The sequence below is a fragment of the Adiantum capillus-veneris genome, chromosome 9 (assembly GCF_014529385.1).
Source record: "Adiantum capillus-veneris isolate H3 chromosome 9, ASM1452938v2, whole genome shotgun sequence".
Taxonomy (NCBI): Eukaryota; Viridiplantae; Streptophyta; class Polypodiopsida; order Polypodiales; family Pteridaceae; genus Adiantum; species Adiantum capillus-veneris.
In genome coordinates, this window is record NC_140939.1 from 119743277 (window position 1) to 119758006 (window position 14730).

The 14730-nt window shown below is 45.4% G+C and overlaps 1 protein-coding gene across 3 annotated transcripts in view; it reads right to left on the reverse strand.

The window, feature by feature from the left end:
• Window positions 1-14730, reverse strand: part of LOC147451079 (uncharacterized) — an 86196-nt gene that overhangs the window by 70206 nt on the left and 1260 nt on the right. For all 3 annotated transcript variants that reach the window (XM_086520032.1, XM_086520033.1, XM_086520034.1), the window contains exons 4-6: window positions 11522-14652; window positions 11340-11445; window positions 11165-11238 (exon numbers count right to left, since the gene is read on the reverse strand). In XM_086520032.1, coding sequence (XP_086376158.1) covers window positions 11165-11238; window positions 11340-11445; window positions 11522-14652 — 3311 coding nt within the window. The remainder of the gene's footprint in view (window positions 1-11164; window positions 11239-11339; window positions 11446-11521; window positions 14653-14730) is intronic.

Sequence of the window (14730 nt, forward strand, 5' to 3'; positions counted from 1 at the left end):
CACAAACCTATAGGAAGTTACTGGAAGTAGAGCTTTCCAAAACTTCCGATTGTAATCATCCAGATTTCTGCAAGTGGCAGCATTAAGCTGGTGCCATTCTGTCATGACATCTGCTTCGAAATCATCAGATAACCATGCTGCTGCAAAAATCTGCTTGAAGTAAATCCATGTGGACGGAGCTTGCCCTTGAAGCAATAAAGTTGTCCACCATTGTCCCGCATTCCCTGTCAAGAAAGTGGCTGCCTTGCGGACCTTTGAAGCCTCTGTAAAGTTTCCCCCTGCATAGGCCTTGTCAAACTGCTGGAGGAATGAAAGAGCCTTCTTCCTGTCATCAAACCCTGTAAAGGTCGTGAATGACACTCCTTTGCCACCTTCTTTGTATGGAGTTGGCCTCTCCAGCGGCGTTAAATTGTCATATGGAAGTGACTGAAACATGGGAACACTATTAGGGTTCATCTGTGTTCCTTGGCCGCTATTAACTTGACCTGGAAATGCCATATTTGGCTGCTGATTTGTAATTCCAGCCATACCAAAATTTGCTTGTGGCATCCCAAATTGTCCCTGAGTGCTTTGAAACCCTAGTAGCATGCCTGTGACACCATACATGGGGTTAGGCATCATCGTTTGAGCACCCCCAAACACTGTTCCTGGCGTATAAAACTGATTTCCAGGTGCATGACCAGCCATGCTCTGAAATACCGATCCACCTCCAAAATAGCCAGGGTGTACTGAAGGTGGTGGGAAGACCTGTTGCATAGCCTGTAAGTTGCTTCCCTGCCCATTAGAACCAGCTATAGGCTGTTGAAAGGTGGCGGGCTGAATTGGTACAGCTTGAAAAACTGGCATCTCAGCCACCTGTTCTTGCACCTTAGGCATACGTTGTGGAGACTGCATGTTCTCCGTCAAGTGTACAGGTGTTTCCATTGACTGTGCGGTATGAATCACCTGTGCTCGAGCCTTAACAGGCTTTTGAATATGATCCAGTGACCCAACTTGCTGAGACGGAACAGGAGGTTGCAGAAAGGCTAAAAACCTTGGGTTCTGCATTACTTGTGTGAACATAGCCACAGCAGTAGCCAACTGGGTCCTGAATATATCATCATCAGTCTGTGGTGGTCTTGAGGACTCACCCACTTCATGTGTCTGTTGACCCTGTGAAGAGGAAACCTCTTCAGTCACATCATCTGGTCTGTCAGCCATAATTACAATTCCCTGTGTCTGGTCTATGATCCCCTGTGTCTTCAAGCCCAAAACTGCCCAAGGCTCACTTCTATGGGAAAAAGTGATTTAATCCTGGCAATGGAACCATGAAACCGGCCTGTTCAATCCAAAAAGGGCGGTAGACTTTACTTTAAACCTTGATTTAGCTTTCACCCATTATTAGTCGTCTATTTTACCTGTACTTTCAAGACACAACAAAGGGGAGAGGGATACAGGCTGCTGGATTGCACCTGTATGAGTAGACGGACACCAGATTGGCCCCTAACTTAGGCGCCCCTTTCGGTATTTCTTTATTGTTCAAAAGAGGGAATAAACGCTGTGGTTCCTACAAGCTGCCCCACACAAACTCGGCTGAATTTCCACTGTTCCAGCCCGATTTCGGCAGCATAACTGTACTAGAACCCTTCACGGTCAGTATTCCCACGCATTGACTGACTTTCCCGACGCATACGGGCACTTTGCAAAACCTGGCGAGAATCTGCAGCACGCTGAATTCTCTGTTTTCAGCCCTGAAAATGCACCAGATCGCCTATACAGCGGTCCCCTTGCGTCCCCGAACCTCCTGGGGGTATTAGGGTCCGTTTAGGGCCAAAACCCTAAACCTGCAAAAATACACAGCAGGCTGTAATTCACTGTTTCGGGCTCCGTTTCGCGTGCCGGTCGCATCCCTCGCAAGTCCTCGAGCTCCCGCACCTGTAGGGCTACTTGCCCTTTGAATCGGACGAGATTTCTGGCGTGAAACCTCTCCGAATTCACCTGTACCTGCGGGGGGATTAGCCGCTAGCTAATCCAGTACCTGTGCAAGAGGCTCTTGCCTCGGCAATCGCGCATGAACCCACACAACTGTACATTGGTCAAATGAAAAGCCCACTAGAGGGGCATAACATACTGCCAAAGGGGAGAGAGAGGGCAGTGCGTAGCGTGCAGGGCATCACTCCTGGCACCGCACTGTGCATAAGAGGGAAAGCAAGCACTCCATAGCTCTTAACCTGTGACAGAGACTTGCAAAATGAGCCTCCCAGCTATAAATCACGTTTTTGCCTTCTCTATAAGTAGTAAACTGGCCTCAGAGTGCCAAGTGTCACTCATTTGTGCATTTTCCCGCTTTAGACCCTCGGGTCTAAAAATATCTCACCTGCAGCCTCTGTTGACTTGGCCACAGAGTAACAAAATGATCCCCATGTCAAACTGCACGTAATGACGCGAAGACATTTTCAGGTCCCAAAATAGCAGTTCCCTAAATTTTAGGAGATGCTGCCATTGTATCTTTCTAGGTCATCCGACCCTCTTTGTACACTGCGGCCACATCCAGAACTGAAATGTAGCCTCTGTAGCAAAGGATTCCACTTTGGCTAGTCAATGACCCCACTTGGCTAACCATAGTCCTTGTCCAACCTTAGTGCTCTCTTGCCCTCAGGCCTGGACTCCCTCTGGACAGTTCCACACTAGCTATGCAATGCAGGGCAGTTAGATTTCCCGAGGGGTGTTTCCAAAAAGTGAAAGTAAATAGATAATAAGAAAGAAATCAACAAAAAGGATAGATAGTAGTCACACGCTGGTGACATTACCTCCTGAGAGACCCGAGGATCATACTATAGATCTTGTGCCAAGTTCTAGTTCACCGAATAGACCACCATACACGGTTAGTGCAGCCCAGCAGAAAGAGATTATGAGTCAAGTCAACGAGCTTTTAGAGAAGGGGCTGATTCAGCCCAGCTCATCCCCTTTTTGTTCGCCTGTACTCTTAGTGCAGAAGAAGGATGGTTCATGGCGCATGTGCATTGACTATCGCGCCTTGAATAAGAATACTATCAAGAACAGGTTCCCCATACTGAGGATAGATGACATTCTTGATCGGCTTGAGGGAGCGTCATTGTTTACAAGAATAGACCTAAAGAGTGGGTACCATCAGATACACATTAGGCCAGAAGATGTCCATAAGACTGCGTTCAGGACAACATTTGGTCTCTATGAGTTTCTTGTCATGCCATTTGGTCTCACAAATGCTCCTGCCACGTTTAATAGAATGATGGACAGAATTTTTAGACCACATAGAAACTTCGTGGGTACCTTCTTTGATGACATGATTGTCTATTAGAAGTCTGAAGAGGAGCATAGGGATCACTTGACTGCAGTTTTCAATGAGTTACGTAAGAACAGGCTACTCATTAATGCGAAGAAGAGTGAATTCTTTTTGCAAGAAATTCACTTCCTTGGGCACATTGTTTCAAAGGATGGGGTACGCATGGATCCCGCTAAAGTGGAAGCAATAAGATCATGGCCAGACTTGAAGTCCGTACATGACATTCGAAGCTTTCTAGGCTTATGTTCCTACTACAGGAGGTTCATCCGAAATTTTGCTGAGATTGCTTCTCCACTCCATGCACTACAAGGAAAAGGAGTTACTTTCAAGTGGACAGCCAAGGAAATTTTAGCGTTCAAACACGTGAAAGAGAAGCTGACTTCAGATCCGGTAATCATTTTGCCAGATCTTTCAAAACCTTTTGAGGTTCAGTGTGATGTGTGTGGCCATAGTCTTGGTGCAGTTCTAATGCAGAATGGCCGAGTAGTCGCATATGAGAGCAAAATTCTTTTGAAGACTGAAGGAACTTGCAAGTCTATGAGAAAGAATTGCTGGCAGTAATTCATGCTCTCACTAGTTGGAAACACTATCTGCTAGGGGCTGATTTTTTTGTCCAAACGGATCATCAAACCTTGCGATATTTTCTCACACAAACGAAGTTGTCTGAGAAGCACATGCGATGGGCAAACATCTTGTCAATGTTCCATTTTCAGATTGTGCATGTGCAAGGGAAAAAGAACGTGGTGGCTGATACGTTGTCACGAAAGCCCCAAATTTCAGCCGTGTCAATTCCGTACCATTGTGAACTAGACGAAATGAAGACACAATATGCTGAAGATTTAGATTTTGCAAGGATCTATGACTAGCTTGTTGATGGGCAACATCATGAGCACTATATGCTTAAGAATGACTTTCTCGTGATGCATGGAAAGTTATGCGTTACCAAACAGTTACGGCCCAAGATTTTGATGGAAAGTCATGCTCCACCTTATGCTGGGCATCGTGGAATTGATGCGACAGTGAAAGGGGTTGAGGCATTCTTCTATTAGCAAACTTTACGTCAAGATATTGACACATTTGTAAGATCATGCTTAGTATGCCAAAAAGTCAAATTTGACAGACAAAAGCAACCGGGATTGTTGCAGCCATTGCCGATCCCAGATAGGCCATGGGAAAGCATAGCAATGGACTTTATCTTTGATCTTCCAAGCACGCAAACAGGCAATGATGGGATTTGGACTATTATTTGTAGGTTCAGTAAGCAGGCCCATTTCATTCCTGTGAGGAAGAAGATAAAGCTAGAACACATGGTCAAGATATTCATGAGCAATATCTTTAAATACCACGGGATGCCTCAGTCAATTGTCAGTGACAGGGATCCACGTATGACGAGTCTTTTCTGGAAGCCATTGTTTGAGAACATGGGCACTACGCTAAAGTTCTCTTCTTCGTTTCATCCGCAAATTGATGGACAGTCAGAAGAGGCAAATTCTACTGTTTTGGACCTGCTCAAATGTTATGTGTCAGACCACAAGGCAACTTGGGAACACCATCTTCCATTGGTTGAATATGCTTACAATAACACTGTGCATACGTCAACAGGTAAGGCACCATTTGAGATAGTGGAAGGAGGGAAGAAAGTCCCGCCCATTTTGCAGGCTAAAGACAAGATTTTTGAGGCAGACAAGTATGTGCAAGATATGGATGAAACATACAGGAAGATAAAGATTGCTCTTGAGAAGACTCAGGCTAAGCAAAAGAAAGTTGTTGATCGTCACCGTCGTGAACTTGTATTTTCACTTGGTGATTGGGTGCTTTTGCGCTTTGAAAAGGCCAAGTTAAGGAAAAGGAAAGGCAAGGAACGCTTGTTTCCTAAGCTCAGTATGCGATATTATGATCCTTTTCGGATTTCAGAAAAGATCAGCGATGTAGCTTACAGGTTGAAGCTACCCGAAGGCTGGAAAATACATAATGCTTTTCATGTCAGCCTTCTAAGACCCTTTGTTGGTGATGTGCCAGAGAATATGCTTGATGAGGAACAACCCGAGGTGGAAGAATTGGATGAAATCCTTGTTCCTGAACAAATATTGGCACATAAAGAAAGAAAGGTTAGAGGAAAGGTTGCAAGACGCTATTTGGTGAAGTTCAAGAACTATCCATCATTGGATGCCAAATGGATGGAAGAGTCTAAATTGCTTGATTCACCTCAGCTATTGCAATTGTATCTTGAAGCCTTTCAGATGGAACCCACAGTGACTTGATGTAGCCTTTTTGGAGCAAGGCAAGAGCATGGTTCATGATGCTCAAGAGAGTAGTTAAGCAATTGCATCTACTCTTTCCATACAGAATTTAGCTAGAGAAGTTTGTGCTTCAGAGTACACTAGAAGGCTGTTATGCTTGATATATGTGTCGTAGCCAAGTTGGTGGGATTGTTTAATCGTCCAACGCTACATTTCCGGAAGCATGTATATCTTGGATTCCCATCATAGAATATGTGTGATATCAACAGATACCGCATGTATTATTTGCATGCAAGCGAGGTCGCTTGCAGTATTTCAAGGGTGGGGTGTGTCACCAAGAGGTGTATTTTTCTTGTTGCCTTCCGTAAATAAGTACTAGATATTTTTATTTATTTTTATTTTTACTTGTTTTCCCCGGAACCCTTGAAAAGGTGCAAGTGGACATTGCATGGCTAGTGTGAAACGGCTGCGGCCGAATAGGTTTCTCACAGCGAGAGTCTGGGATTGGTCGGGCCAGTTAGCACTGAATTCTGATGAGTATAGAAGCCTGTGTGCGCCAAATGAAATCTGGGCCACTCTGAAAGTCACAACTTTATAAGTCAGTGGGAACTAGAGAATTAACTCAAAAGGGGCAAACTGGACACATGGCGGCTCCTGGTGCAGTTTTCCACTTCCATCAACAAGAGGGGGCGCCCAATTTGAGAGAGGAGGCTGATTTGACTCATAAGTGACCTACAGTGTGTGTGTGTGTGAGTAGTGGGTGCAGGTCTACAACTTTAATGGAAAGCTTGCCTTCTCCTTTGTCTCATGTAGCGCGATGATTTGCTCTCGTGCATCTCTCTCTCCCCTTTGGCACATATGGTAATGCCCCACTAGTTGGGCTACTCAGTTGAACATGTACAGTTCTGAGGGTTTATGCGCGTTTGCCAAGGCAAGAGCCTTCTGAATAGGAACCGGATTAGCTAATTGCTAATCCCCCACAGGTATGCACAGTTCCATCGCGAAAGATTGCGAGTTCGGAGAGTTTTCTCGCATGAAAACTCGTCCAATTCACAAGGGAACTGTCCCATTGCGTGTGGGAGCCCTTGGGACACGCGTAGGCGTGTTCGCTCCGCTAAAAACGATCCGAAACAGCGAATTACAGCCTGCTGTGTTTTTCTGCAGGTTTAGGGTTTCGCACCTAAATTGCAAGGGAACACCGGGGGAGCCTCGTGAGAGCCTTGGGATGCGTGTACAGGCTTTTGGGCACCCGGCAGTGAAAAACAGGGAATTACAGCCCGCTGAATTTCTGTGACAGCTCACCAGAAAGCTTCCAGATAGCGAGGGAATCTGTCCTAGACAGGTGCTTTTGACCTACAAGGGTTTTTGCACCGTTATGCTGCCAAAATCAGGTCGAAAACCTGCATTTTCAGCCCTCGCCAGGTTTGGACAGCTTTGTGAAAGCTTGTGCGAAGTGGTCGGATCGTCTACCTTAATTTGAATAAAGAAATACCGAAAGGGGCGCCAATCTTTGGGGCCTACAGGGTGTTGGTCTCGTGTGCGCAGTGACATTCTAGTCGTTGGACGCAACTGTATTCTCTTCCCTTCTCAGTGCTCTGTGTAAAGTTAACAGGTAATTGAAATAGTACCGCCCTCTACGTTGTACAGGCCGGTTATAGAGTACATAGATGCATACACTTACCTTGGAGTGGTTTTCAGTGGACCAGCATTTTCACTGAGGAGAGCAGCAGAGACTAGATTGACCAGAGCCCATGCAGCATTGGGCAGTTTGGAGAGGATGTGTTCACAAGTTCAGTTTCAGAAGCCTCGGACGAAGCTCTAGCTCTTTGACACTTTGATGGCGTCTGCATTGCTCTATGGGGCTGAGATATGGGGCAGAGTTACCGGGGAACGCCCCCTAGCCCTCGTTCCGGCGTTCCGGGGGGCAGTTCCCTTCCCGAACGTTCCGAAACGTCCCGGAACGTCTGACGTTCCGAGTGGCCAGTTCAAACCGGAACGGCCGTTCCAGAACGTTCCAGAACGCCCCCGGAACGTTCCGGAACGCCCCTGGAACGGCCAACGGCTACAAACAAATTTGGCAAAAATTGAAAAAATTGAAGTAAATGTTTGGGCTTCTTTTTGAAGTGTGCAAGGCCTCAAGGACTCATAAAATGCACCCCCCTCCCCTTTCTCTCCACAAGCTAATCCTCAAGGCTCAAGCTCTCTCCCTCTCACACTCTCAAGATCTCTCCCTCACAAGACTCACTCTCTCAAGGCTCAAGGCTTCAAGCCTTCAAGCTCTCTTCCTCTCCCTCCCACTCTCTCAAATCTCTCCCTCTCCCTCTCACTCTCTCGAGCCTCTCTCTCTCTCTCTCTCTCTCTCTCTCTCTCTCTCTCTCATCATCTAGTCATAGCAAGGTTGAATGGTCTTCAAAACGAGTTTTTTGTGAGTATTAGAGTCAAAGCACTCTAATACTCCTTGTATTTAAACACAAGGAGCTAAAAAATGCACTATTTGGGTGTTTTTTATACCTCCCGTTCCGCGCCGTTCCCGTTCCGGACCCCTAGCAATTACCCCGTTCCGCGGGGATCCCGTCGCCGTTCCCGTTCCGTGTTCCGGGTAACTATGATATGGGGGCCTTCATTGGATCATCACGGGAGGACAGGTCGCACTGATGGATGGGGGGACATGGAGGAGCCTCTGGTCTCTATGATCTCGCGGCTCATTAGAGCCAAGGCTTCAGTAGCACGTGCCATTGTCCGAGCAGAGCTAGCTGCCCCCCCACTAGTGGTTGAGGCGCTCACTAGATCTGTCTCCTTCATACACCGCATGCAGGAGCTTCCCAGAGACAGATATGCCCGCCTTGCACTTGAGTCCTCTCGACAGCTAGCCATGCAAGGAGATACAGCATGCTGGTATGGTGAAATGACATCATGGTTTCAGGCGCATGGGTTCAGCATAGACAGATTGCCCCCCTTCCAGTACTCATTAGAGGCACCCTCTCTGACTCTTACACAGTCCGAGATCACCAGGCTCATCCGACAAGACCTGGCTCAGCTAGACATCAGGAAGACATGGATACAACCAGCTCAGGAGCTGGGCACGAAGATGGCTTTCTACAGAGAGCATTTTCTCCAGCTTACAGAGGACGGTTTTGTGGAGAGGCCCAGATACATGGACACTCACTTGTCTCATGGGATACGATGTGCTATTGGCCAGATACGCACATGTTCACACCAGCTGCGGATCGAAACTGGGAGATACAATGGAGTATCAGTAGAGGCCAGGACATGCCCCCTATGTGGCATGGAGCCAGAGACAGAGTTGCACTACACATGCCACTGCCCCGTCTACTACGAGATATGAGGCCGCTTCCACTGCTTGTTCAGAGAGGGCTTTGGACCACTCTCCAGAGTCATGCAGTACGAGGATCAGAGATGCTTTGGTTTGTTTCTACTCCTCTGATCCTCGGGTTTGTTTCTACTAGAGTTGCGCCGACACAGAGAGAGCTTGATGAGAGGAGAGGCTAGCCAGTCTCAGACACACATCACAGACTTCTTTAGAGTAGACACTGGACACCCGAAGGAGCCACTACCACAACAGAGCCCGTCGCCTCACACCAGAGGCACACTGATCGACGGGGCGACCAAGCTGGGGAGATCTAGACGCCCACGACTACGGAGGACTACACAATATCGAAGAAGGCTGCACCAAAGGCCTCGGATCACTTTGGCCCGACATGCATGACGCCTGGTCAAACTACTGACCATGGAGGAGATTGATGAGATCCGCCAACGACCGATGCTGGATCTCTTGTGACTTACCTACCCCAGCTAGCTGCTCTGCCTCATTCACACCTAGCAGTCCAGGATTCTATAGCATATTTGTTTTGTCATTTTGTCATTTTGTTACTCTGACTTTGTATCAGATCCACCACATTGTAACTTTTTGGTCTCATAGGTCACTTTGGCCTTTTGAAGACGTTAATATAACATTTCATTTCATTTCTCTCTCTCTAACTTGGTAACTTTGTAACTTTGTAACTTGGTAATTTTCGTACTCAGACATGGTATCAAATTCACCAATTGTAACTTTTTGGTCTCATAGGTCATTTTGGCCTTTTGAAGACGTTAATATAACATTTCATTTCATTTCTCTCTCTCTCTCTTCCCCCCCAAGTTGGAGTGTCTGCTATTGTGATTCACCCTCAGTTCTTAGCGTACAGAAAGGTTTCAACTTCCAGAACTCCAAAATTCAGCGCTACCTGCTTAGCTTTGGTCTCCTTGCATTATTTTCTGCAGATCTGCCCGCTGCTAAATATGCAAGGTTGTGCTCCAAAGCTTTTGCTTGCCAAGCTTTCCAAGCCTCACACGGGCCCAATCTCCTCCTACGAGTTTCTCCTTTGCCGCCCGAGGTAAGGCACACCGCCTTTACCCCAAAAGGATTGATGGATCACACTCAGGACGGTTATTTCTTGCTTACGAGATCATTGACATTCGGTACCAATCTATTAGCGTCAAAGCCAGCAACCAAAGAGACCAAGGGTAAGAAAAAAGGTCAAGAAGACAACACTCAAGGTATCAAGCATATGCAAATCATGTTGCAAGGAAAAGCATATGTGCAGTGAGTGAGGCTAAGGCAGAGGCCAGCGACAAGTGCTTCAAGAAAGCAATCAAGGTGGGCATGGGTAAGAAGAGCGTAGACATTTATATGCGGGAGTTTAAGAGCCTCTTCATCATAAAACAAAGGCTTTCAATGATCCACTAGTATTTCGCATGTTATATTCACTTCGCTAACCACCATATGAAATCCAATTAACTCTTCCAACATCTAGAAGTTTGCAAAGAGCTTTAACAACACTTTGGTTATGACTAGAGGTGGCTAGAAAAATCCTCACTTAGGTGCCTTAGTTCTAGGCGAAACAAAATTCCTACAAACACAGCTCACAAGTAAGTCAATTGGATGAAAAGGAAGGAATTTTCAGACCACTTCAAAGAAGATTCGAAGAACCATCACTGCTACATACGAGACACCTTGAAGGCAACCACAAATGTCCAAGCAGAAACAAGAAGCAATACAAACATTAGAATTATGCAGTAACACATTAGATCGTGACATCAAGTAGGTCTTCCTTTGATTTAAAGATACATTATATGCAAAGCACGTAGATGTCCAGACAATCAAGTAATACAACCACAATTGGTCCCATGATCTACTTCATGCCATTGAAAAAATCATTGTAGGTAATGAGGGTTGATTGTGAATTGCTCTACTTCAGACAGTTGCCGCTGAGTTGTATGCATGTATGTCTATGTCTCCAACCAAGGTATGTACCGTACCCTTACACCCTATCACTGTCTTTTCCCAGATCATCAATACAGCATTGAAAAACCTATCTACTTGTGGATTTCTTTTATTTCCTCTCTGACTTCACTTCCACCTACGTTCAGGATTACTTAATAGTTTTATGTCTAGGTTAACATGTTCGCACAAATCTTTGAATCTTAAGCAGAAACACGATAAAATCCTTCAGCTAAAGCCAGTCAATAATGTAGTATCCCCAAGCATACATATTTAAACAATCCATCAGAAACAGTATCTAATACTCTGATTATACACAGCAAGGAAGTTATATCAAACCTTCTTGCAAGACTCCCTGCAGAAAAACAGTTCCCGAAGAATGGTATGACCGCCTTGCAGACAAGCAATGTGGTCTGTATCAATTCAGTAATAAAAAGAAACTACTATAAATAGCTGCTCTTCTATCTTTGGCACACGAATAGTCAAAGAAAAGATTCAGTGCCTCTAAACTTACATTTATGCTCGCACTGGCTACACACAGCCTCATCCTCAGTGTTATATTTTCCCTTGCACACCCCACAACAACACTTTGGGCAGTACCAGTTTCCTTCAGGAACATTCTGCACCATAACTTGAAACATTACTCACTACAATGGAGAACAGTGGGGCTCTTACCTTTTCCTAAGAAATACTCACATCAAGCTGTAAACATGAAGCATGAAACGTTGAGGGGCAAAAGTCACAGCAAAGTAGAACTCCACCATCCCCACAAACCAAACAAGTATCATCATTTGTGTCACTTGCAGAGACACCCTTATAGTTCTCTGTCCTCCTTAAATCCATCTCCATGTCCCATGCCTCCAACTGATAATCCGAGAAGGTTTTCCCAGAGGCAAAAAGTAGGTAGCAGTTGGGCCTCTCCCGCTGATTTCCGCCGTGTTCTTCAAAACCTCTTACCGTGTAGACCCCCTTGCAGCATCTGCACAATATGCCCTCCCTTGTGGAGATCCCCTCCTTTAAAACCTCATTGCTGACCTGGTCCACACAAGAAACTCTCTCTGTTTCCAAAACTGCCCCTCTGGTTAACAACCATGAAAGAACTGTTCTCTTGCTTTGGCATGAAAATTCCTCTGACGAGTCATCCATGCATGAACTAGAGGGTCGAACTTCAAGCCTTAAGCCAGAACGTGGCTTCAGTTCTTTACCTTCACTTTTAAAAGACTCTTTTTTTACTTCTTCAATTCCACGGTTTTTCAAGGAGCCTTTCAAATTATTTCGCTGCTTCTGACTAGCCATATAAATCATAGAGCTACCTGCTTTGAATGCTGCTTTTCTGGAACCTACAGAGGTATGAAATCTATTCAAAATCTTTGAAGTTGCTTCCATCAAATTTGACCTGTTTTTTCCAAGCTTACGCAAAGCATTGCCCTGCACATGCTTGAGCCTGGAGTAAACTTTACTTGTCGATGCGCTGCAGTCAACTTTCCCTGAAACAGTTTGAACCTCCTGCTTTCGCTTCCTTCCCCTTTTTTTGACCAGTAAACTCCCTGAAGCATGCAGAGGTGTCGTCAGATCACCATTACTTGACGATTTTTTCCCTGATTTTTGTTTCTCTTGTTTTCCTTTGATATAAGCTTTCTTTTTATTTCCCTTGGGCTTCCAAACATGTTTTCTCAAAACACGCAAATCCTCAATCAAAAGATCAGTGAGTTCAGCATAAGTCATATTGGCCTGCTTCTTGACCTCTTCTAAACATGTACCTGAGAACCTGTCCAGCTTTTCAAAAGCTGACCGCAAAGTTTCATCCTGGTCGATCTTTGACAAAACCTGTTGAATAACAGACTTCTCAACCTTAACTCGAACTTTCTTCTTTTCATTTCCTAAAGCTTGCCAAGCCTTGGGGAGGGACCAATACGAATGACCTTTACGTGAAGTATAAACCGCATCAGAAGATAAATGACCTCTTCTAGGTCTATACTCAATTGTAAAGCCTGCTTCCAAAACGGCTTTTATACCTATTTCCCTAGCCAGATTTTTTAGGCTTCTGTCATCAGTTTTCTTCAGCTTTCTTACTTTGAAACTGGACAAGTGAGATACTGACGCTGCTTCTGCTTGATCTGCCTTCGGAACTGTTGGCAACTTGTCTACACTCCTGTCGCCATTTTCCAAGATACAGCTTACCTTGGGGGCCTTCCTCTTCACAAGATTACTGCCATCGCAGGCAGCAGACGCTGGTTCTGCTGGAGAGGACACAATCGGTGAAGAGGACACAATCGGCACCCTTCTTCTCTTATGGGCCATCCTCTTCATAGTAATACTATCTTCAAAATTGGACAAAGGCAATGTTGTTGCAGATTCCGATTGTTCTGGCTCTCTATCTGATTTTGACGCCTTTAGGAGCTTGACATCCTTGCTTCCTGCTTCCAACGCTAAGCTTATATCAGATGCCTTTCTCTTCAAGGACTTAGCTTGCTTCTGGCGCACCAAATGGTCTCTGAATGACCGCAGTGTATCCTTATCTACTCTCTTCTCTGTTCTGCCTGGCGACCTCAAAATTTCCCCTGCTCGTTTCATGATCTGTACACTTTTCTCAACTGCAGCATGCTCAAGAGCTGCCTTCCCTGCTAAAATGATTTGATGCCCCTTGCTGGGATTCTGAGCAGGTGCTTTTCTCCTAGGCCTCAAGACATTCTCAAGTATAACCCCTCCTAACTTTGATATCTCACTTGTGGTACTCTTACCGTAATTTTCTCTTGAATTTTGGTCACAAACAGGTAACACTTTTCCAAATCTATTTTTTGGCCTTGTTACCATCTCAGATACACCCCCTTTGAACATTCTGTGCCCTGCCGAGGTGATTTTATTGCCACCATCCTCCAAACCCTGAGCAAATACCTTCTTTCGTCTATATCTGCCTGAACTCACTCCCTCTCCTAAAGCTGCCTTCCCTGCTAACATAATTTGGTCATACTCTTCTCGTGTCTTACGAACAGGAGCTTCTAAAGCCAACAAAAACACTTTGCACACAGGCCTTTTCTGTAAAAGCTTGCTTTCCACCTTGGGCCTTTTCGAACGATCAAGCATACATGTTGCAGGAGGACTTGATACTTGTTTTTTGAGTGGGTTACTGTAATCAGACCCAATAGAAAGTCCCATTTCTGGCTCTTTCACCACCACAGTTGAATTACGTTTACTTGAATCTTCCAAATGCAGCAGCCCCCCACGATGGACAGCACCCCAATGTGGTGTACCACATTCTCCTCTACCAGAACTCCATTCCTCATGAACTGGCTTCAAGGTTCCAACTTCATGGTCGGGCAAAAAAGATGGAGAGAATGATTGGGAATCAGAGAGCTTCACTTCACTGACATAAGAACCGAAAGGGGCTTCGCCAATCTTTCTTCTTTTAAAGAATATACCACCTTCAATAGAATCTTTCCCAACTGTTTCCCTCCCCAAACCAAATTCTTCAAAATCTTCGCAAGAAGGGGACCTCTTGCACTCTGCAACATCATCTCCATCATGTAACTTCTCTCCAGAATCAACTGTCTCGATATCATTGCCAAAAAGTGTACCACCATGACGCAACTCTGGGTGTTTTGTTCCTTCACAAGACAGCTTTTTACTCCTGTCAATAGAAGTCAGAATTTCCAGCTGATGCTCTGATTCTGGCAGATCAAAGATCAGACTACCATCTCTCGAGGGCATTATAGGTTGAACTGCACTTTCTTCTGTGCTTGATCTAATTGGAATCACCTGTTCATGACACTTTGATGGTGACAACTCCTCGGAGGACTTATTACCTACTGTCTCGCAACTTGAAGGAACTGCAGCACACTTAAAAGTAGGAGCATCAAAATCTAGGGCACCCTTGAGCTCCTCTGCTTAAATGACAGATGCCAACA